We start from the raw sequence: 24,784 nt of genomic DNA on the forward strand, positions 1-24,784 counted from the left end.
TGTGGGCGGCATATAAGTTAAATAAATAAAAATAAATAAATAAATATCAAAATATTTTACAACCTTTATCTTGTTTGTTTGGTTGTTGTGGGTTTTTGGGCTCTTTGGCCGTGTTTTGAAGGTTGTTCTTCCTGACATTTTGCCAGTCTCTGTGGCCGGCATCTTCAGAGGACTGGAGTAGGAACACTGTCCATGCTCTGTAGCTGTTTGTTGGATAGTTGAGTATTTATAGCTGTGGGAACAGCTTTTGTCCTTTTCAAGAGATAGGGTGATCAGCATGTTTTTTTGTGATAAAGGGGGAGAGAGATTATCTGAAACTGTTATTGGTGTCGTTAGCTGGTCTTTTTTGTGCAATGATCCATGGTCCTTGTGGCTGGGTAGAGTTTGTTGACCTTTTGTAGGCTGTATTTTTCAGTATTGGGAGCCAGGCCATGTTTAAGAGCCCAAAAAACCCACAACAACTGTGGTGATCTCCTCTGAAGCCCCTATCCCTTCAGGCCTTCATGAGGTTCTCGCCCTTCTTATTTCTTCGCTGCCACCAGGTATTGCTGCTTCAATGCCATTCAATCAAGGAGACACATGTGCTTTTAAAACTTAAGTTATTTATTAGATCAAGGAAGTTCATATAGGATTATTACTCAATAGGTAAATCACAGGATGCTAATCACTTGTATCTAAGTCAATTCTACTTTAACTTTAAAACTCTATCAACTCTCTGTTCCATTCAGCACTCTTACAGACCTCTAACTCACTCTAAGTTCACTTTTAAGTTTCACACTGTCTCTCACTCACAGAATCTCTCTTCATAATCCATACACCAGCCTTTATATCCAGCCCCTCCCCCTTTGGCTCCACCTTCTGTCCTCTCATTGGTTCCAACTCCCCTGTTCTACTGTGACAGACAGGTGAGGGCAGGGCTGTTTGCTACACAACCATCAGATCCTGGCCGTGAAAGCCTTCGAGAATACAGTACATTTATCTTGTTTCTTTCTCTTTTTTCATCATTCAGCAGATACTGAAAAGACATATACTGCAGAAATGAATTTGATCTTGCTCATCAAACCAGGTCTGCCATTGTCATATCAGTGTGTTGATAGATAGGGGGTTCTGATATAACATATACAGTGGTGCCTCGCTTAACGAGCGCACCGTATAACGATTAAATCGCATAGCGATCCGTTTTTTCGGATCGCTAATGCGATCGCACAACGTTTTTCCCATAGGGAAAAATTCGCTTTGCGAAGACCGGTAAGCGTTTCGCTTACCGATCTTCGCAAAACGACCCCCGCCGATCAGCTGTTCGGCGGCCAAAATGGCCGCCGGAAGCCGGGAAATGGCCTAAAATGGCCGCCCGCAGCGTTTTCGCGCCCTCAAGCGAGGCGAGGGCGCGAAAATGGCTGCCGGCCATTACGAAGCTTCGTTAAACGGTGAGTATTTGGCCCATTTGGAACGCATTAAACCATGTTTAATGCGTTCTAATGGGCTTTTCTGTACCGTTTAACGATGCTTCAGCATAGCGAAGGTTAATCCGGAACGGATTAACCTCGCTATGCGAGGTACCACTGTACGAAGTACTGGATTTAAAATTTAAGATAACACATGCTATTTGATTCACATGTACTTACACAAGTAATCATACCTTGTACCTGTAATTGAAATATGATTTCATTATTTCCTTACTATAATGATATTCTATATGCGTTTTCGTATAGTCAATGCATTTTTGTATCCTCATTTCATCTCAAAGTAACTGTCTCTTCCTGCTTGGTGCGCACAGAAACATTCCCAAGGCCAACTCAGAATAACATTCACAGCGCTTCAGGCGGTTGTAACATGTTTCAAAATACACAATGGTTCACACATTCACAAACTTGGCAGCCACTAACCCTGGGTTGCAATTTGGATATTTTTCCCCCATCTACCACGGCCGATAAGATGACCCAACAGGCACACATAGGATTCAAGAGACCAATAAGGGGATGCTGTGCTTTATTGTCCTTTGTAAGAAATTTATAAAATGCTTTACCAATGTATGATGAGGACTCCCGATCTGTCTTTTAAGACGGGAGTCCAGCTATATGTTTAATAAAAATAACAATTGACTCACATATAGTCTGATTGATGCATTATTTTTATCTGTTATTCACTGCCAGAGAATTGAAACCTAAAATTGGGTGCTAACAGTGTCACATCATATCTGGTGTTCCTAATTTGACAAAATAAAGCTGCAATCCTATGCTCATTTATCTAAGAGTCAACCCAACTAAGATAGGACATATAGGATTGCAAGGTTTTGCTAATTATTCAGTTACAGTAAAACTTCTAATTAGAATTAGAGAGAAACCTCCAACTAAATGTGAAGAGTTAAAATGCATATTTCATACATTTCAAAAATACACATAACAAATCAATATCAACAGAAGTATTTTCTTGCTCCACAAATGAAGAAATATTTATTTTTTACAAATACTGTACAGTACACTTGTTATGACATACAGTGGGGTCTCTAGTTAAGAAGTTAATCCGTATTGGAAGGTGGTTCTCAAGTTGAAAAGTTCTTATGTTGAATCTGCATTTCCCATAGGAATGCATTGAAAACCATTTAATCCGTATCTGCTCTTTTCCGTCCATAGAAACTACAGTGGAACCTCTACTTAAGAACTTAATCCATTTTGGAATGGTGTTCTTAAGTTGAAACGTTCTTAAGTTGAAGCAAAATTTCCCATAGGAATGGACTGAAAACCAATTAATCCGTTCTGGCTGTTTTTTTTTGTTATGTAGAGGTGTGTTCGTACATTGAAGCATTAGTTCCCATAGGAACTAATGCAAAGCTGGTTAATACCTACTCTACCACTAGGGGGAGAATTTTTTTTTTTAACCTAAGATGACCTAAGGTTAAAAAAAGAGCAGGAAAGGTTTTTTTTTCCTATTCTTATCTTGGATTTCTGTTCTCAAGTAGAAGCAAAATTTAGCAAATTGAGCTGTTCTTAAGTTGGATTGTTCTTAAGTAGAGACGTTCTTAAGTAGAGACCCCACTGTATTTGTCTTTTGTAAAAAGAAAGTTAGTACGGGTATTATCTCACAACTATTGTTTTTACCGCTATGCAACTTTAAGATTTAATTCCATCCCAGCCCTACAACTAGGCAGAGTTAGACAACCACCTCAGGCAGTTAGTTTTGGCTGTTATGGAAACAAGTTGTCCATTAACTTCCCAACCCTGATGTTGGGAAATTGTGAAGGCAAGATGAGAAGGGGACAACGGAGGATGAGATGGCTGGTCATCGAAGCAACCGACATGAATTTGACTCAATTCCGGGAGGCGGTGGAAGACAGAAAGGCAGTCCTGGCGAGCTCTGGTCCATGGGGGTCACGAAGAGTCGGACACGACTTAACGACTAAACAGCAACGGATGACATCTATCAGAACATGTTAAACACACGATGAGGACTTGATCCACGAAAGCTCAAATTAAAATCTAATCGTCGTTAAGGTACGACACAGGTTTTGGCTTCTCCCATTCCACCCCGCCCCACGCCCGCTTTGGATTTTGCCTGATACTGTATGTTTGTACAGACTGATACGGCCACCTCTTCCGAAAGTATAATTCTTGCAGACAGCGTCGCTCAACCGGCTCCGGCTTGCTTTTTTTAATACCCGAGGGGATCTGCTTGCAGACTCCACGGGTACAACGAACGGTTAAGCCAAGCGCTGGCCACAGCCCCTCTCTCCCGGGCAAAGAGGTTGCCGGGAGAGGGAAACCGCAACCAACCGGAAGAAGGAGGCGCCCGTCGCCCTCACCGCCCTTTGCCTCTTGTCCAAAGAGCCGGAGAACCGGCAGCGGCGTCGTAGCGTCACTCTCAAAGGGGTAGAATCAGGATTACATTCGACGGAGATTTCCGGTTCCCAACCGCAAACCCTTCGTGTGCGGGGAAGCGGCTTTCCGTAGCCAAAAACAGGCATCGTTCACTATTAGTTCCTCTGTCTAAGTTCCGAGGGTCACCCAACTAGAAGACCCTCTTCGAAGCACCTGCTCCATGGCCACCAGGTCTAGGAAGCCCATTCCCGTCAGCACGATGTTACCCTTTAAGTACAAAAATATTTACACCCCTTTTTTTCTTTTCTTTTTTTTTCTTTGCTATTCATCCTTGAAAAAGCTTTTCATTTATTTATATATGTTTTGGTCTACGACGTCTGGTCTGACCCGCTGACAAAACATCGGCACGCAACCCCACCCCAGCCCGCCTGCCTCTGAAAAACCAGCTATTGCGAAACCCGAAGCAAGCGATCAGCGCACCGCTTGCCTCCTTGCCTCTGCGGCCAGAGCCTGAGACAGGGGCGCGTCCTCTCCCCTTCCCTCCGAACGCATGCGCAAATCGGTTGTGGAGGGGAGAGTGTCGGACTGGGCGCAGGCGCAGTGAGGGAAGCTCCCCCTGTTTATGGTAATGAACTCTGCCACCAGAGAAAAGGGTCGACTCGTAGCCGAGTTCGGGCGGCTTCGCGGGCAGGGAGGGGGGATTGCGAGCGGGCGATGCTTCCAAGGAGAACGGCTCTCTCCGGGGGGGAGTAGCGCGGGAAACGGCACTTCGGAGTCCCGTTCCTGAGTGAGTAATTCCGTTGATCCCCAGGAGCTGGAGGAGGGGGCGGCGGCTGAGGCTGAATGGCTTTGTTGACCCGACGGGTTCAGTTCGCGGGGTTGGGGGTGTATGTACAGTATGTATATGTGTGTGTGTGTACACGCACACAAACACACACAAACACACACACACATTTAAATCGCGCCAGTTGTAGAGCACAACACAACGTTGCAAGCTTTCGCGTTTCCCAGAGCGCTTCAGGCTAGGTAGGGATCACCAAAATAATGATTCATGTGGTGATGATGATTTTCAAAAACAGAAAACGGGAATCAAAATACTGTATTTTTCAAGGTAAAAAGTCTGTACCTGGCAACAGAGTAAATAAAGGGCATGGGAGCGGGGGGGGGCCTTCGTCGGGAGGGCTTTATTAGGCTAGGGTCAAACCAGGTACGTGGTCCCCAACCTCGGGCCTCCAGATGTTCTTGGACTTCAACTCCCAGAAATCTTGGCCAGCAGAGGTGGCGGCGAAGGCTTCTGGGAGTTGCAGTCCAAGAACATCTGGAGGCCCAAGGTTGGGGACCACATTATTGATAGGACATGGCTCCCCCAGCTGCCCTGAAGGTGCCTGCCTGGGTCAGAGAAGAAACGAGGGTGTTCCCGGAGAAGATGTCAGTGCCAGCAGTTGTATCTGTTAATACCCAATGTTAGTACGGCTGGCCTTAACTGGAATTCATGGATCCCCCTGTCAAGTGAAGATGGGTGGGTTCCCGCTGTAAAACAAGAAAGCAGTGGTTCAGTAGCCTTGTTTGCTTCTGCCCACCTCAGGAGGCAGAGTGAGGGTTTAGAAGTGAAATCAAGAACACTATCCTAAATCTACTTGGCAGTTTTAATGTGGAGAGTCATATTTCTAAGGTACAGTATATATCACATTACAATAAATGTGGTTATACAGTATGAAAACGCAAGACTAAAATGAAGAATGGGCACACTTAATTAGAGCAACTTGCTATTAGAGAGTGAAAAATGCATTCAAAGCTTAAATCTTTATGTGTCGGATTTTTGTTGTCTCTTATTTATAATTTTTTTTTTACTTCTGATTCAAATTTTATTTATATCTTTCCTAATCATAACAGTGAGATTAAGCTTTTAGAAATATAGGTCTCTGTTCTCGCGTTTCAGCATGTTTTCCTACCTTTGTGGCTGCAATCTCTCTTTTTTTTTTTAACGAAGCAAATTCAACTAAAATTAGTGGAAGTTTCTTTCAGATTCATGCACACAAATGCATCTCTGCTGCCTAGGTCAAAATCAATGTTAAGATGTGAAATTATGTTGAGTAAATGGAACTTCCATTTTACTGTGAAACGTCCTCAAAATTGCATGACTTCCTGAGATTGCAACACAGATGGCCTTAGTGGAAATGCTTTGGTTTTGTGTGAAGCAAAAGCAGAACTGGATGAAAACAACTTTAAAAATATTGATAGGGAGATGAAAAAGAAAATCATTGCAGATTTATTTATTCATTAAAGTATCTCAAACCCATTCTGTACCAAAAAGAACTTGGCGTGGGAAATATTCAAGTGGATAGTGTTATGTATCTTTAGAGGATATAAAAAGAAAACTGGTATAAACTATTTTATGTCCTATCTTGAGAAATACAGGTTGGTTTTTCTCAGCAGATGAATGGTTTGAATAGTTCTCCTGCAGCTAGTAATTCACATCTGAGAGAAAGCATGGCATGCTTTATCACAGTCATACTGCAAATCCTGCATTTCTGTGCATGTTTGCTCAGAATAAAATCCCACTAAATTCAAGTTTGCCAGGATTGTACCATGAAATTCATTTTGAGTCCTTCTAAAAATACTTGCCAGCAGGGTGGATAAAAATCAGTGTTGTTTTTAATAAAAATCAAATTTAAAATCAGTTTTTTTAAAATTTAAATCATCAAATAATCTGATTTTAAAATTTATATCATAATTTCAATCAATTTGATCTAAATCAAATCCACCCTGCTTGCTAGATAGTATTTGCAAATCCAAACAAGTCATTATAAAGAACTCTGTTGAAGTGCTGCATTTCCAATACATGTGTGGGCACATAATCCAGTCCTAATGATGTTTACTTGGAAGTTCTTCTGATTTAAAAAGTCCTTACTTATACCAACCTCTTAAATGTTATACTTTTGGCATTGGTATAGGATGAGATGTTAGTCCAGGGAAGGGGACACATCGGCATTTCGTTTTGTTCAGAATTACACCTCACAGTCTACAGTACTGAAATGTTCTGTTTAAATTTTGTCTGCTGTATACTCACTCTTTTCTTCTCAAATTCACTTTCTAGGTTTCAGACCTCTATAATGTGACAGCTGAGGTTGCCATGTCTGCTCTGTGTCCTCCTCCTTCTCCTGCAGTTGCTAAGACAGAGATTGCATTGAGTGGAGAGTCACCCTTACTGGCTGCTACCTTTGCATACTGGGACAATATCCTTGGTCCTAGGGTGAGACACATATGGGCCCCCAAAACTGAGCAGCAGCTTCTCAGTGATGGCGAGATAACGTTTCTTGCAAACCATACGCTGAATGGAGAAATCCTTCGCAATGCTGAAAGTGGTGCAATTGATGTGAAGTTTTTTGTTTTGGCTGAGAAAGGCGTCATTATCGTCTCCTTAATTTTTGACGGGAACTGGAATGGGGACAGAAGTACATATGGACTATCAATAATACTTCCACAAAGTGAACTTAGTTTCTACCTCCCCCTTCATAGAGTATGTGTTGACAGACTGACACATATTATAAGAAAAGGAAGGATATGGATGCATAAGGTAGGGGGCTGCTTTGCTTCACGGTTATCACTTTTGAACTTGTTTAAACAGTTTGAGTCACAATCTTTTTCTCTTTGGGGCCATAACTGATGGTAAATACAGAAAAAGTAAGAGCATGAAAATGAGAATAATATTTGGTGTTCTGGTTTTCTTGTTTTGTGATGAAGGTAATCTCAGCAGTGTTTTGGCTCATTTTCAAAGATATTTTCTTGAAGAAGCCTGTTGCCGCTCACTGTAGAGCATAATGTGATGTGTGCTGATTTAGAGGACAAGCCCCCTGTATTTCAAAGGAGGATCTACATTAGTACGGCAGTATTTGTTTGTTTGTATGTTTGTTTATTCTATTTATACCCCGCCTGTCTGGTCATTGCGACCACTGTTTTGTCAGCAGTTCAGACCACTAGGCGTTTAAGAACAAGACCAAAAATCAAACAGAAAAACCATGCATGTAAGAGCAATTGCATGGTGGTTTTTCTCCTCCAGTAGGCTGTCCTTTGTGTGAGCAGTTGTGCAAATGATCACCTGCTCTGTTTTGCAACCAGACTGGTCATGTGAAGGTGGTCCTGTAACTAAGTAGGAAAACACTAATATACTGTAATGGCTTAACGTACTCATGCAAACTCATGAGGTTTTGGCCTTTAAAGATAAATAGATTTTCATTGTTTTCCATTTGTTTGACTTGTGAAAGATTTCCTGAAAAATATATTTCTGTGCTTTTCAGGAAAACAGCAGAGACAAGTAGCCTATTTATATAAGCCTTCAGTTTAAAAGCTCCTTTTCCTAAAAACCAATGTGATATAAAACAGAATAACTTACACTTCCACATCAGTTGAAATCTACTTGCAGACAAAATGCTTCCTGAACATTGCTGCTCTGTTACTCAGAAACAGGTAGATTCTCATAGTCAATATCAAAAGATTTGTCTATGGACAAACTGCTAGATTAGACTCTATTATAATTTGTTCTTTGATAGCAAAGTGTATTTTCAATTGACAGAATAACTTCAGATTCTGCACATGTAGGACACACCAGGTTGTTATGCAAAAATCCTTTTATAGTTTCCAAAATGTGGGGGTAGGATTATAGATTATTTTGTAAAAAACATATTTAGCAAGCTTTATTCCTTCCTTCCATTTTTATGTCATCTGATCAGTGCAAAACACTGCTGTGGGTGGTTAACAAACAAAGTAAATACAAATTACAGTGGTACTTCAATTTACAAACTTAATCTGTATTGGAACGGCATTCGTATGTCGAAAAGTTCGTAAGTCGAGGCAAACTTTTCCATAGGAATGGAAAACCATTTAATCCGTACCTGTTGTTTTTCGTTCTCATATCCTGGCACTATTCATAGGTAGAGGCATTAGTTCCCATAGGAACTAATGCAAAGCTGGTTATTCCATACTCTACCACTAGGGGGGATTTCTTTTCTTTTTCTTTTGACCTAAGATGAACTTAGGTCAAAAAAAGGCAGGAAAGGTTTTTTCGGGTTTTTTGGTTCGTAAGTCGAGGCTCTGTTCGCAAGTCGCAGCAACTTTTTTTGAACGGCGCCATTCATAACTCAAATCGTTCGCAAGTGGAGACATTCGTAAGTCGAGGTACCACTGTATACATCAAGATAATGTGATGGTGAAGATGTGGGAGAAGACTGACAAGAGGATGAGGTTCTATTTTCACCAACATTAAAGAATGCCAGTCTGGTGCAAAGTCTGTCTGTGTATTCATATAGTTTGGGCTCTACTTTGTGAGGTGGTGAACAGATAGCATTGTGGAATGTGGAAGCATATGGGAAGGAGGCTTAATTGAACTCCAGCTCTTATCAGTCCTTCCTAGTGTCAACAGCAATAAAGCATTGTAGATTGCAAGTTTCCTATAGATACCATAGTGTTTCTGTATCCTGCCCTCTCCAATAGCTCATGAAGCTTGTGTCATGTGTTTTAACAAATTGACTGTCCATGCCGAATAAGAATGCAAGTAATCTATACTGAAGTCAGATTTTTTTCAAAGTACAGTACCTTAAATTACTGGAACTTTCTGTTGTGACTGAATTCTTTCAGCTCACTTTGGCCTTACATCAGCTGTCTCTTTACACTCAGGTGGTTATACATATTGAAATGTACACACAGGTACTAGAAGATTTATAATTTTGTTCTGAAATTTTATTACTTGCTTAGGAAAGGCAAGAACAATACCAGAAGGCTGTAATGGAAGGCACAGAGAGAATGGAAGATCAGGTAAGAATGATGTTGCACAACACCTGCTACAAATTGTCCACTTTTCAAGTTCTGTTTGTTTGATTGAGAAGCCTGCAAACACTGTTGCTGGTGTGCCACACACTGGATCTTATGCAGAATTTTCTGCTTCAGGTTCTTCTGTGTATCTTTTGGAGTTTGTATGAGAATAATCCGTGAACATGTGATAGCAGTTTTGAACCAACTGAGAATTATGTCCCTCCCGTCCTACATTTTGTAGTAAAGAAAAAATGAGAATAATCTCAGTGCACAGAAACCAATTACCGTGTTTCCCCGAAAATAACACAGGGTCTTGTATTAGTTTTTGCTCCAACAAACGCATTAGGGCTTATTTTCAGGGGATGTTTTTTCATGTACAACAATCTACATTTATTCAAATACAGTCATGTCATCTTCTGGTTGTTGCACAAGGGTGGAGGGCAGGGTTTCACTTAACTAGGGCTTATTTTTGGGGTAGAGCTCATATTACGAGCATTCTGAAAAATCATACTAGGTCTTATTTTCGGGGAAACAGGTTAGATGAATTATGAGGGATTTTTTTAATGGAAGGTTTTACTAGGTCATTTATCGGTCACATAAAAGAATAGGCAACATGGTCCTTGAGCTATTTGGGGTGGGCGAAGGTTTGTGGTAGATGACACTGGATAATGGTGATTACAACATGGATGTAGACTATGTATCTTTTGATAAGCTGTTAATGCAGCAGCACACTATTAGTGAATGAGGTGACAGAACAGTTTAAATCACGTTAAATCATATTGGTGCTTACTACCTCAATAGGTTTGATTGAAACAAACAGAAATGTTATGTCTTTGAATGGTTTCAAGTTATCCATCTTTTTCTTTGTAAATTGTTCAGATTTCTCATGCAGTGCTCTTTAAGTGAACTTGGTATTTTTAATTTTATAAAATATTGATTATCACACAGGGACAGAGCATAATTCCAATGCTGACGAGTGAAGTTATTCCAGTAATGGAACTCCTTTCATCTATGAAATCACACAGTGTTCCAGAAGAAGTAGATGTAAGCTCATGCTAGGTGCATCTTCTGTGATTTTTTAAGTGTCTGGTATAATACATTAAAACTCGTAAATCAGTATGTTTTTAGGGTTTTGAAAGTACAGAGTGAATGCCAACTTACATTGGAAAAATATGTTATATTAGTAATAGTTTTTAAACTGTAGATTAAATTGCTTATATATGTGCAGTTTCCAAAATAGATAGGCTTGCAAAAGTGTGTAGTAAATTAATAAAAATTTTAAATCAAGGCAAGATCTAAAGATCAGATCTTAAGAAGGTTGAAATATCTTTCCCTTATTAAGATTATCAGCAAAACAAACTCAGGGATTTCTGCATATAATCTTCTCCTCTGCTCCTTTGCTCTTCCTTGATTCCTTGCGCTCAAGGAACATTTGATAGTTAGCATGCCCCTGTTCATCCTCCATACTAATTCATTCCCTGTGTCATTCCACCTGCTTTGCTAATTTGCTCCACTTTCCTTAAGTTACATCTTGTATCTTTTCTGTGTTTAATTATGAATAGTATTAACTGGAGTGTGGTCACAAATTAGGATTTGAAACACTGCCTTCAGCATTTAGTTATTTGTTCAGATCTTTTGGACCTTGGCTCCAAGAATACTTAGCTAGCATATGTAATCCCAAAAATCTAGAAGGTCAAAGTTTCAGAACCATTGGTCTACAAGATAAGACTTTAAAAAAATAGAAATAGCAAATAAATGAACAGTTGATGATGTTTTAAAACCTGACCCATAGAGAACCCTGATTCGCAGTGACTGTGATTCAGATACACATGAATCATGAAGAAATGGATAACATGAGCATATGACACTCATTATGGGATTGTTGTGTCCTCAGGCTACTGGAAGATAAAGGGTACATATTAAAAGAAGTCTGACTTAGTGAATGCAATTATTACTTATATGTGTGTCAACATTTTTTGCAGCGTAATATCCTTGGGGTTCATTGGATACTTGTAGTTTGTAATATGTATTCATCATAACCAAATTCTTCTCTCATTGTTTTTATCATGTTCTAGATAAGAGATACAGTGCTTAGTGATGATGACATTGGAGACAGCTGCCATGAAGGTTTCTTGCTTAAGTACGATCAACTTTTGTCATGCTTTTTGAAAGTGGTTTTAAAGCAGAGATTTGATGGAGGGAGTAGATTACTTGTAAAGAAAAAAATCTTACTTGTTTATAGGCATTGTGACATACATGTGAAATAACTTTTCAAATGGATTTTTAGAGTCAGAATTGAAAACCAGTCTAATATTTAGTGATGTACAGGATATTTAGCAAGCATGGTAGGTGAAACAACTTTTGCTTCTGCCAAAAGTGCTACAGTTACTCCTTCATTCTGTCAGTACACCAGCATTTTCAAAGAGAGAGAAAAATATTTTAGTGTAAATTCAAAAAGCCGTGTTTGAAACCATATGGTTTCAAGCCACAGATGCAAGCCATATCACTCAGCACATGGGGACACCGAGACACCTCAACTTCCATCTCCAAATTCCTTTGCTATCATTTTGTTGGAATGATAATCAAACAGTGTGAGTGGCCATCATGAACCGTAATCAACACTCCCATCATTATTGTCTCCTAGCATGCTTTGTCTTTCCTTCATTTGGATTTCACCATGGAGTAGAGAAGTAACACTAATCTACAAGGTTCAGCATTCCCTAAAGACAAAAAAACTGGAATTTAAAGGAGTAAGTCATGACAGAAGCTGTATGCACAAAGGCAAAGATGTTCAGGCTACTGATTAGCCCCTCTCACTCAGAACATGCACATTGAAACCGCTTTTGATACCATCCCAAGTAACAACAGTGTAATCCCAGTAGCAATTCCACTTTCTCTATAAAAAATCACTGATGATGTGGACTTTTTAAAATAAAACACAGACTTTAGTGTTAACATATAGAAACAAGATTTGTAGAACAGTTCTGTCCACCATTGCATAATCTTTACTAGTCCAGACAAATTGGTTCCTATTTTGAGGGAAGAAAGTCTCATTGTGTAAAATAGAATTTTTATCTTCAGGGAATCAAAGGGTAAGGTCACTCCTGTGTTTACTTTGGGTTCAGATACAGAAAGGATGCATCAGTGTGCCCATATATTGGACAAAATTGTGTTCTGTACCTTTGTCTCTGATGTAGCCTGGATCAGGCACTGAAAACATTTAATTAACAATAATTAAAAATGCCCTATCTCCCCCAACCCCAATTTCAGATTCCAAGGCTTCCTCGGGCTTGTATTTGACCTTGGAAAGCCTTTGAGAACATTGAGATGGGACGGGGAGCCTTAAAAGTCAAAAAAGCACTGCTCAGCGGCAGCAGTCCAAATCCTAATGGCAGTGATCAGGCAGTGCTTGTTGACTTTTAAAGTCCTCCATTATCCCAAGGCTCCCAAAGCCTTCCCTGGGCCAAAAGGGGATCTGAGGGAACTTCAGAGCGTAAAAGGAGGGGAGAGGATACTTTTAATTAGTGCATATTAAATACTTTCGGCACCTGATCCAAGTTACACCAGACACAAAGTTATGCAACTGGATTTTGTCCTTTGAGTAAGTGCAATTCTGTGGCTTGAATCGAGTCTGGTTCATCAAAAGCTAGTCTTATCCAAGGAGGACAGAAATTAGAAAAGCACAATTCCGATCTCATAATTGCCACTGTACATTGTTTTGTCAGGATACAGCATTATCGATAAACAAACATATGGACTCGTTTCCCAACATCCTCCCTGTCTCCCTGCCATGGCTGCTGCTCCTCACTTTTTTTCTGACTCTTCTCTTTGTGGCCTCTTTCTCTCTTCCTGGTTCCTCCCTCTTCCTGTCGCTTCTTTCTTTTTCTTTTTCCTTTTCCTTTCTTGACCAGCTTAAGGTAATAAAAATAATTTCAGTGCCACCATATAAATAAAAAAACACCAATCTATGCACTCACTAGAGAACTCACTAGCCTCTCCAAGACAGTTCTCTCTGGATCTCTAAGAAAATCATACAAAGGAGGAGGAGTTGTTATTCAGGCTTGTCTCTTGAAGGTGGAGGTTTTGTATACCAAAGCGAATGTGTATTTTTTTAAAAGGGACAGTTTCCATCATTCATTTCTGTGGGAGAAATAATATGGAAAGCAGCCATCAACAATAACTATACGGTGGCCAGAACCACTATACAATTCTATGTATAATTGAAAGAACAGTTTGATTTTGATCCAGTTCATGTCCACGAAGACCTATGAGCCAGATTCTACCATCAGGACTAGATTTAAAGAGTTGTTTCCCCAGGAACACTTTTTCAGTGATAATACACTGTAAAAAATGGGGTGCTTTTTCATTCTTGTTGGCAAGTGGTGGGTTCAGACTACATATAGCAAGAGTAAATGCAACATTTCTCTGATCTACATAAACTGATGTAGATGCACAGGTCAAAACTACCATATTTTTCCATACCATATAAGATGCACCCACCCACCCTTTTCTAACCCAAAATTTCTTTCTTCACAAGAAAGTGGAGGGGAAAGGCAGGGATCAAAGCGCTTTGATTCCTGCTTTCCCCTTCCACTTTCTTGTGAAGAAAGTGCTTTCCCCCTCCACTTTCCTTGCAAGAAAGCCCTTTATTGTGAGGAAAGTGCTTTCCCCCACTTTCTTCACAAAAAGTGGAGGGGGAAAGCAGAAATCAAAGCGCTTTGATCCCTCCCCTCTCCTTCTGTGTATAAGACAACCCTAAATTTTTAATCTAAATATTTTAGAGAAAAATACCGTCTTATACATGGAAAAATACGGTAGTTCATTTTAGTTAAATTGTTTCATATAAGCTTTCTCTTTTTTTCTGTTTTGAATTTTTGCTTTGTTTGAAGTTACAGATGGCCCTATACATCTGACTGTTTGATTATAGTGCAGGCTGCCTATCAAATATAGAAATGTTGGTATCAGTAGAAAATTCTATTGAGAAACCTTGTAGTTTTATTTAGTTCCAACACACACAAAAATGCTTGTGAAATATATATTGTGTTGATTTTCACTGTGTTTAATTTTCAGAGCCATCAGTTCACACTTGCAGACCTGTGGCTGTTCAGTGGTTGTAGGAAGCAGCGCAGAAAAGGTCAATAAGGTAAATGTTTATTTCTCACTTGTGAAAATAACTGGTTAACAGGGTGACTGGTGTTTGAGTTATGATCACGTAGTCGTTTAATTTAACACCTGCAGAGTATATTGAAAGTTGCAATCCTAGCTGGTTGAGGTGGCCAAGGTCCAGTTGAGCTGAGACTTGGTCCACTGAACTGTGCTAATTCCAAAGCCTGCTCAGCCTACAGACACAGAAAGCTGTTGAGGACCACATTCATCTTTGGCCTAATTTTGTGCCAGGTTCACCTGATCTAGATGAGACTTGGATCCAGGGTATGATCACCTCCATCACACACGGCTTTTTGTTCATCTGCTAGCACATTATAGCACGCCATCCTATCTAAGCCAGAGGAGTTCTGCTAGCAGATCCCTCTGCCAGCCATTCTCCGAGAACCACCATAAGAAGCGCAGTCATGCCAGCATAATGGGTTCTGTCAGTTCCAAACCAATTGTGCATTGCATATCTTTGAATCAGGATTACACTGAAGTCCTATGGGGAAAACAGACCCAAATCACTATTATTTCTTAACAATATAAATTGCATTGCTCTGATATTGGTGGCAGACATCATAATAAAAACAAAGAAAAGCAATAAACTGCAAAGTCCCACTTTTTCAAATATATTAAATGAATGGTTCTGAACTGTGAATTAAAGCTTTCCCCCCTTTCTCCCTGAAGAAGAGGGGGAGGGCACAAGCCTGAGGGCACCTGTGGTTTGTTTGAAATAAACCTGTTTGCTTTCTTCTGTTGCACTGGAATGTGTTTTATCTTGATACACTTTTTAACATGTGTCAAAGCGGTGGACTGAAGTATATCTCTCTGCCAGCGATATGTGCTGCCATATGTACCTGTAGGGAATAGCTTGTCGGTACCTATAGCAGTATGCCAGCAGTGGACATACTGGTTGGTGGGGTGATGGTGGACATTTTTATAGTAACAAAATATGCAAGGTTGTGTTGTGGAAGATGGGGCTTCCCCACAATGGATCAGACAATATAGCCAGGAGAAAAAAGTTTGGATCACACCAAACAGACAAAAACCAAGCCATCAGTTGCCCTTTGATCTAACTTTCAGTGTTGCATTTTTTTAAAAATTGCTAAATCGTCCCACCCCTAGCATGGTAGTGCTCTTGTCTTGCAGATAGTGCGGACGCTGTGCTTGTTTCTTACTTCTGCAGAACGGAAGTGTTCTCGCCTCTGCAGAAATGAAACCTCTTTCAAGTATGAGTCAGGCCTGTTTGTGCAAGGATTGCTCAAGGTAAGGTCTTGACCAACTAACATCTTTGATTCCTTCAACTCAACTCTGACAACAGCCAGGAACCTCCGTTATTTTTATTTTTTTTATCACAAGAACTGATCTTGTGCTTAGTCTTGCCAATATTTTTTTTTCATTTATTTATCTTTGGTAGTCTCTGTTTCTGCCTGCCCTGTTTCTCAGTAGATGGCTAGTGCCACTGGTTTCGTCCAGTTGCATTTTTCCTTTAAAATACAGGGTTGTGCGTAGAAATGTTCACAGACAGATCATTTTTCAGGCTTGCTTTCAGAGGAAGGGGTTACGGAGGGTTTATGCCATTTTATGATATAAGCCCATCTTTCAATGATAGTGTCAAGGAACACTTCCTTAGTGGATGAAACCTTTTGCCATTGCTTTCTTAGAACAATATGCTTTCTAGTTTGTACTTCTGTTTTGAGGAAGAAAGATAAACAGGCAGCTTTCCTTTTTTCTTCAAACACACTACCTTAATAACTATGTATTTTAACTGTTTTTAGCCGCTCAGAGTAGTGCTTAGGCACTAGATGGGCAAGATATAAACGTAAATGATGAATTAAATTAAATGTATTTTGAAAGTTATGTTGGTGACTGAAAGTATTATTTCTCACCTGTTAGGCACGATTAACATCCATGTTAATGTTACTTTGTGAACTAAACATTCAGACAAGTGAAATCCTGACCTCCTCCTGTATGTTCCAAATTGAAAAATAACTTTTAGGAATGACCATTGCACAGTAACCTTACAGAGGAAGAAAACAGGCACTGGGGCAAACAGAAATATAAACCTCTGTCTCGCTCTCTGACAAATGTAAAAAGAGTTAGTCATAAAGGAAGTGTGTGGTTTTTGTGGCTGAACAGCTGATCCCTGTAATCTGTTTGTGGCTGTGCTGGTTGCCTAGCACTCTTCAGATTCATAAGGAATTTGGAAATAGAAACATCAAAGTCCTATGCAGTGCCCTTTGCCTCAAGTCCTATTTTTCTTTGTGAGAGCTGTATCCTGATTGTTAATATTCTGTAAATATCTTTATTTGGAAATAAATTTCAGTAAATTAAGTGCAGCTTGTTTTGAGATTTCTCTGAGGTCATTTTTTTAGCAAAGGTGTTGATCATGCTCTTTGAATTCTATAATCTACAATCTAGGAACTCTTTCTTCAGTTGTGGCCCTATAAGAAGTTTTGGACTATAGTTTCCATTAGCCACATTTAGCATGGCCAGCAGTCTGGAACGGTGGGAGCTATAGTTCAAAATGTCCAGAGAACATGAAGCTGAACTCGAGTTATTTACCCGAGAGTATAAGAATTCCTACTGTGTTTTTAGTTTACTCCCACATGTGTACCCAGGATTGAATTCTGAACAGATACCCCAATACTCACACACTAGAAATCAAGACCTCTGGGTAGTGTGGGCGGCATATAAATTGAATAAATAAATAAATAAAATAAATAAAGTCTAGTTAAAAACTGGGGTTTATTTCACTGTATTTCATAACATTGTACTATAATATCTTGAACAGCCTCTATACAGAATACACTTACATTTGCATATTTCCTGCTGTTTTGATAGCTATTCCAAACAGATATTTCAGGTTACAATGTGATGTTGTCCTGGTCTTAGTTCCTGTAACTTTTCTTATGGAGTAACTAGACTTTCAATTCTTTGCACTATTACAGGATGTGACCGGAAGCTTTGTGTTGCCTTTCCGTCAAGTAATGTATGCTCCATATCCTACCACACACATAGATGTGGATGTCAACACAGTAAAACAGATGCCTCCGTGTCATGAACATATCTATAACCAGCGACGATACATGAGATCTGAACTAACAGCATTTTGGAGAGCTACTTCCGATGAAGATGTGGCCCAGGATACCATTATCCACACAGATGAAAGCTTCACTCCTGACTTGTATGTGTCCTTGTAAAATTTACAAAGCAACAACTATGAAATATCTTTTGAGCCAGATCTTTTCCAGACTTTCACATAAGCTATCTAGACTTTAGTTTTGGCACCTGTAATTATTAAAATTTTGTATAATAGCTGTAGAGTTCTGGGTCCCTTTTGTCTACCCATTTATCTTCATGTACTTGGCCCTGTATCTCTCACTGATATACATCCAACCATAAAAGTGAATTACTCCAGGATACTGAGGGCAAGCATCATGGAGCAGGGGGAGTTATGGGTGAGATTTTCCCTTTGGAATAGACATTATCTTGTTCTCTCTGAAGAACTGGGAGTGATTGAACACTTACTTTTGTTTCCTGAGAGGTCATGGGTTAGGGCTAATTGCCTTTAACCTGAAACAGCAAGGCCAGTAGTCAGATGTTACAGGAGCTGCAGTCTACCAGTATTTGGACAGCCATGCTGCTCACTTTGGTATAAAGCAGTGGTTCCCAACCGTAGGTAGCCCAGGTTATTCTTGGACTGCAATTCCAAGAAGCCTTCATCACCAGCTATGTTTGTCGAGGTTTCAGGAAGTTGCAGTCCAAGAACACCTGGGTTACCCAAGGTTCGGGAACACTGGTATAGAGAATTTGATTTCTGTCTTCCTTCTCCATGTATTATTATACCATCCTTTGGACAGCTAATAACATAAGGAGTAGTGCAATCAAGCTGGTTAACTTCTGCTAGATTCAAGCAAGTTTAGATTTTCCCTCCTTGTATGTTAGTGTGAAAATAATCAGCTAAATATCTGGTGCAGTTTATTCATAATTTAGTGTAAGATTTATAAATGCATAGACATGAGAAGCTTTCTCACTTGCTGCTTACTAAGTATTTATGCTTGTAGCAGAGAATGTGAACTGGCTTCACTGGAAAACATGGTATTTTTGATTTTGAGAAGAGAGATGAAAGCTTTCTGGTCTTCACCTACTGAACATGTATATGCATACCAGCCTAATGCTTGTAATCTCCAGTAATGTGAAGTTCAATATAATGAATGTATCTAACATAAAAATTGCAATTATTTATAACTGCACAAGCAGTTAAGAATCCAAGGAGCACATGGTGTATTCTCATGTCGGCAACATTTTAGTAGAAGGATTCCTAAATGTGGATGTCTCAGTTTCCTTTTCAGGGGTTCCAGAGATTTTTTCTAAAGGCTTGACAACTCTTGATAAGGGACCATGAAATGAGCAAAGTGGTATATCAAAAATAAGCTCGAAGCTCGTTGAGATTGCCTATTTGAGACTGCCTATACCAAGCATTATCAGGAACTCGAGACTGCTTAATCCAAGCATTATCAGGAACTAAACATGGACATTTGACGTAAGAATACACGATGTGCACCTTGGATTCTTAATGTGGAGTATGTAGGAGTGTATGTGTACTGTATTGATCTGTATGCAATATTTTACAGCTTGTTACATTGTTATATATTACTTTATGGTGAGTTACAATTGCTCATGCAGCTATAAATAATTACAGTCTTTATGTTGGATACATTCATTGTATTGAATTTTACTTTATTGGAGATTCACTTTAGAACACTATACAGTGGTACCTCACAAGACGATGTTAATTCATTCCGCGAAAATTGCTGTCTTGTGAAAACATTGTCTTGCGAAATGCGGTTCCCCATTGGAATGCATTGAAATCCATTTAATGCATTCCAGTGGGGGAAAAATCGTCATCTTGCAAAAATCGCCCATAGAGAAACGGTTTTGCGAAGCACGGACCCAGCTGTCAAAATTGCTGTCTTGCGAAAAAACCGTCCCTAAAAAAACCTGTTTTGCGAAGCGTGGACTCAGCTGTCAAAATCATCATCTTGCGGAAAACGGTCCCCCTAAAAAAAAAAATTGTGAAGCACAGACCGAAACATTATCTAGTGAAAAACGCCCATAGGGAATATCATTTTGCGAAGCGCTGTAGCGATTTCAAAAACCCATCGCCTTGCGAATTAACCATTTTGCGAGGTAATTGTCTAGCAAGGAACCACTGTACAGAGTTTCTTTTCAATGGGGGTGGTTGTTTTCCACACTCCTTAGTTGTTACATTGATACTTGTAATCAGCACAGTCTAGGCTCATAGTCTTGCTTCAGCAGACCTACTTAAACCAAGTATGTTTCCATTTTTTTATTGTGCAACTCTTCATTTTGCATTACATAGGAGGAGAGTGAAATCAAATTTAACCACTCCTTGTTTTTTCCCTACATGGTGAATCTGATGGAGATGTCTTCTTCAAAAATGAAGAAAGAACTATTCATGTTCTTGAATGTTGCAAGAGATTCACAGTTTAATTTGTCATTAGGCACTAGTTTAACTCTGTGTTATATACAAAAGTGGCATATTACTTCATGTTGTCTCTGTTTGTATTTTACAGGAATGTTTTCCAAGATGTTCTGCACCAAGATACTCTGGTAAAAGCCTTCCTCGATCAGGTAATAAATGTTCATTAAAGTAAACTGAAAAGCAGTATGCAGCCTTTAAAAAAATGTACAAGTAGTCTTTTTTGACAAGAGTAGTTTCAGAGATGATGCGCTAATGCTAATGAAACCAACTGTGTATTGATTGTTTTTCTCCTGATTGTTGGCACCCTTGAAGGCCAGTTGAGTGGCAGTGTGCTTTGTACTGACAAAGTGAGGAAAAGCTGATCAATGCAGCAATAAAAGGTCTATTTTAAACAGTGCTCTATGGAGCTAACAATTCCGGAGTTGTAGCAGTCAACAAGTTGTTGATTTGAATGGAACTTTTAATGTTAATTAAGAGACTAAAGCCCAAATCACACTATCATCTGTCTGTCCATCTAACGAGCCTCTTCAGACCAGGGAGGGAGTGAAACCAATGTGCAGGATATATCAGGAGTCTCCTACCAACTTTCCTCAGACTGAAGAAGATACTTGGATGAGTAGTGAAATGTTTCAACCTAATAAGAAATCCAGTTGCCATGACTCAACATCCACCTGGATGACTGAGAATCTTTATAGATATACTACGCTGTCATTGTGTATGTTTTTCATATTGGCTTACCTCTCTGAAAGCCAGTTGCCAAGATCAACCACTAGCAGTTGCTGCAGCGTGGGCAATCCATTTTTCCACTCCTGGCATTCAGTGATCTGATTGTAGTGGCAAAGATTCTGCAGAAATGTATGATTCTATGTATGGCCTTGCCCCCTTCCATTATCTTATTCTGCGTATAGAGAGTGGTCTGAAGAAGAGAATTTCCTCTACATGTGGAGCCTTGTAATCCAGAACCCTGTTGTTTTTCATGATCCCCACTCACATGATGACTCTCCATACGTAACAAACTCTCCAGACTGTTGTTCTTCACCTGTGGAGAATAGTAGTGGAGGTGGACAGGGCTTCTTCCTCTGTTCCTCCTCACATGTTTAGAGTAACCCTTTTCTGAATAGCAGCCCTTCTTCACTAGCCCTGAATATGACCGTTTGTGTGGTTATCAAGAGAATAAGAGCACTTAGAGAATTCCAGTAAGTGAGACTCTTTGTCATCAAAGGCATGTTGAACCTTTCTTTGTGGCTATTATCTTAATAGGTATTTCATTTGAAACCTGGATTGTCTCTGAGGAGTGTATTCCTTGCCCAGTTCCTCTTAGTCCTTCACAGAAAAGCCTTAACTCTCATCAAGTACATAGAAGATGATACGTAAGTACCAAGCTAAAGGAGGCAGCGGGTTGGATGTTAGTAGTTTCAAACAAAATACTTGATTTAATCCCATCTTTTTTTCTCCCCACCCACAGGCAGAAAGGTAAAAAGCCTTTTAAATCTCTCCGGAACTTGAAGATTGATCTGGATTTAACAGCAGAGGGCGATCTTAACATAATAATGGCTTTAGCTGAGAAGCTCAAACCTGGTTTACATTCGTTTCTCTTTGGCCAACCTTTCTACACTAGTGTGCAAGAACATGATGTCCTAATGGCATTTTAAAGTCATTTTCAGCATGGGGGTTTTGTAGCTCCATAGCACTTTTTGGAGATAAAGGGAATACAGTATTTCTCTTTCCAAGCTTACATTGTTGTCCAGTGAATCTGCATGTGAGGTGACATTATGACTTGTCAAAAAAATGGAGAGGAAGTGCTGTTTGGGGTCAAGTCACTTCAGTTTAGGTGCACATCTAAGAATCTGTGTTATTTATACTGAGAGTAGATATGATGATGATTGGTTTGAAGGTGAATTTAATGGGGATTTCAAAGCCACAAAAGAAGGAACATTTTTAATGAATTTATCCCTTGATCTTCTTTTGTTGGATGAAATGGTAGATTTGTCCCTTGCTTGTTTCAGGATTTTTAATTGCAAAACAAATACAGTTTAAAGGTCACTGCTGTCATGACATATGAAAGTAGGTACAGTGCCATTTCTGTTTTCTTCTTCATATATCCTTCAAAGGCCACTAGAAATCAGTGGAGACATCTCAGCATTTAAGCAGAAATAAGCAACTGAATTCTTACTGCAAGCAGAATTGGACTGATCCTGCAGAATTCTGTTTTTAGGCTGGGCACTGTACATCTTGTTTCTGTATACACAATACTAAGCAAGGATATTCTGTTGCTGCTTAAGGTGGGCTATCATGGATGCTGTATTGCCTAATGACTTACACTGCTTCAGTGAGTCAGAGGACAAAATAGGAAAGTTAGGTTTTGTGCCAAGCTTTCTCCAAGGAGCTGTGAAGGAAATGCCAAACACATCCCGGACTAGTGATTCTCAAATGCATGTCATCCAGATACTTGGGATTTCATTTAGAGAATTGAATGGAAAACATTGTGCAGCCAAAGAATGAGAGTGACTGTCCAAAACCTCATTTGCTCCTGAGCTTTTTGGGTGGGTGGTGGGGGAATAGCTATAACTGAACTTGAAGGAAAGATGGTGGGGGTGGCAGAATTTCAGTTCACTACTATGCCTGCCATTAATGCAGCATATTTGCATCTCACCTACTTTTTTTATGCTGAAAAAGAAAAAAAAGTTGATGCCATTTCCCCTGTTTCCTTGCTGCTTTTCATATTGTTTCATGTGGAACAAATCTATTGGTTGTAGTCTCAGTGGCTCACAGAGGGGTTAAAAAGAAAACCTGCCAGCATTCTAAGATGCTGATGCTGTGTGACATATTGTACTGAATGCTTCAGTGTTTATTGCTGTCCTTTTATTTATTCATTTGTTGCATGTTTGTTTGCCAAATTCAGGGATTTTTCTTTTAAGTGCAATATTTTATGTTACTATGAGATTTGGGCATTGCATGTTGAAAGACATCTCTGAACGCATCATGTCACAGGGTTTCCTGGGCATTCCGTAACATGAACCTTTATTTCCTTAGAATTTTTCTGTGATCTAATGTGTGTGAATCATTTGTGATGGCTCAGAGGAGCATACAGAGTTCTGGAGAATTTTCCCATTTCACTTACCCATCTCGAGAATCTTTGCATGCCAATCTTCCCCTGTTAGTAAAATCAGCCGGGAACTTATGAAACTCAAAGTCCAACATGTCCCCCAAATGATGGCCTGTAACATTAATTTATTAAAATGTGGAGGTACCATATCGAAACACTAAATGTTCTTTACAAAAACGGGAAGCTGAGAGTTAGCCCTGTGGGGAAGGAACAAGAAAGAAAGAGATAACAGGAATCAGATTGAAAAGAGAACTTGTACCCTTTTACTTAAGTGTGGAATAGGGCCAGGGGTATGTAAGAAGACATGATTAAAACGTATGTCTCAGTGAATGGCATGAACTCTGGTGGTCTCACAATATTGCAAAAGACAAGTCACAAACAGCACTACTTTTGAGATTAACAGTTGCAACTTGAGTATAGTAAGTTACAACTAGAGTAGTTCCATTTGAATCAATTGAACTTATGTAGGAGTTGACTCACCAAATCACCATTGATTCCGTGTGATTTATTACACTGAGCAACAGGATTTCAGTCAGTGAGTAGGATAATTATTGCTGCCACAATCTAGTAGCAAAACAAATTCCATGTGTATGCTTACTATTGCACAATACGTTGTGATGGTAGAAAAGTTCCTTAATTTTTCTTGTGTGGTTTTACATGGTTTTAGATTCTTGTGTGTTTGCTAGTGAGGTTGCCACACACCAGCCACATTATTGAATCATATGCCTAATTGAGGGTTGATGTGTTTGACAAATACCACTTGCAGTACTAAGAAGAGAAGTATGTTGCCTGAAATACACAATAATGTCCACTTGTTTCAATATGAAATGTCTGGAAAACCTGCTCCAAATGTTGATGCATTTTTGTCATGCATGCAGAGCATAATAAAAGACGAATACCTCCTCATTGTGTGTCATACATCTTATTGCTTAGGGTGATAATAAAATTATTTTAAACAATACTATAATTAAATCTACAAATTTTCATTCACCATAAGTTCCGAGACATGTTGCCTATAAGCACCAGTGTAGTTCTTGCACTGATTGTGTTAAAGCTATACCACCCCCTTCGGAAGATGCAACCAATTCTTCTCATGCATAATTTTTAGATTCATCTACCCCTGTCTTTCTTTCCCACCACATCAGTGCAGTGTGCTTTCTCTAGCTAACTGTTTTCTTGTCCTGATGTTTGGGACCAGCATATTGGTGCAAGTGGCTGCTGTCGTACCAGTCGGCTGCAGTGTTGCCATGACAAGAAAAAAAGTCCCTTTTTTGCAGAAACAGGAAGCTTATTCCTGTGTGAGAAGGAGTGATGCAACCAAGGAAGCAGGGTGGAGTACAGTCTCGGGACTGGAAATATATAAATGAAACATGTCGGGAACCTCTGTTGCCCTGCATT

At 39.6% G+C, this 24,784-nt stretch overlaps 1 protein-coding gene and 1 long non-coding RNA gene across 6 annotated transcripts; one reads left to right on the plus strand and one right to left on the minus strand.

Annotated features, from left to right (window-relative positions):
- Positions 1–1,972: 1,972 nt before the first annotated feature.
- On the minus strand, positions 1,973–4,289 carry LOC140704822 (uncharacterized). Its single transcript, XR_013541422.1, has 2 exons — positions 3,589–4,289; positions 1,973–3,396 (listed from the first exon to the last, which is right to left on the minus strand). It is a non-coding gene; the product is annotated as an uncharacterized LOC140704822 (long non-coding RNA).
- C9orf72 (C9orf72-SMCR8 complex subunit) lies at positions 3,358–24,292 on the plus strand. Of its 5 annotated transcripts, none has more exons than XM_072992034.2 (11): positions 3,358–3,491; positions 6,913–7,392; positions 9,567–9,626; positions 10,572–10,667; positions 11,699–11,763; positions 14,694–14,766; positions 15,921–16,037; positions 17,723–17,958; positions 20,372–20,429; positions 21,541–21,650; positions 21,746–24,292. In XM_072992034.2, the coding sequence occupies exons 2-11, from the start codon at positions 6,949–6,951 to the stop codon at positions 21,930–21,932; spliced, it is 1,446 nt and encodes a 481-aa protein (XP_072848135.1). In that variant the 5' UTR covers positions 3,358–3,491; positions 6,913–6,948; the 3' UTR covers positions 21,933–24,292. The 5 variants fall into 5 exon arrangements, with proteins under 5 accessions (XP_072848135.1, XP_020651828.1, XP_072848136.1 ...); XM_020796169.3 differs by lacking the exon at positions 3,358–3,491 and adding an exon at positions 4,373–4,440; XM_020796170.3 differs by lacking the exon at positions 3,358–3,491 and adding an exon at positions 4,397–4,602.
- Positions 24,293–24,784: the final 492 nt, after the last annotated feature.

Source organism: Pogona vitticeps, chromosome 2, assembly GCF_051106095.1.
Source record: "Pogona vitticeps strain Pit_001003342236 chromosome 2, PviZW2.1, whole genome shotgun sequence".
NCBI lineage: Eukaryota > Metazoa > Chordata > Lepidosauria > Squamata > Agamidae > Pogona > Pogona vitticeps.

Coding starts and splice junctions, on each gene's coding strand:
- C9orf72 (XM_020796169.3), top strand. Junction 14,767..15,920: donor GCGCAGAAAAGGTCAATAAG/GTAAATGTTTAT, acceptor CTTGTCTTGCAG/ATAGTGCGGACGCTGTGCTT. Junction 16,038..17,722: donor TTGTGCAAGGATTGCTCAAG/GTAAGGTCTTGA, acceptor GCACTATTACAG/GATGTGACCGGAAGCTTTGT.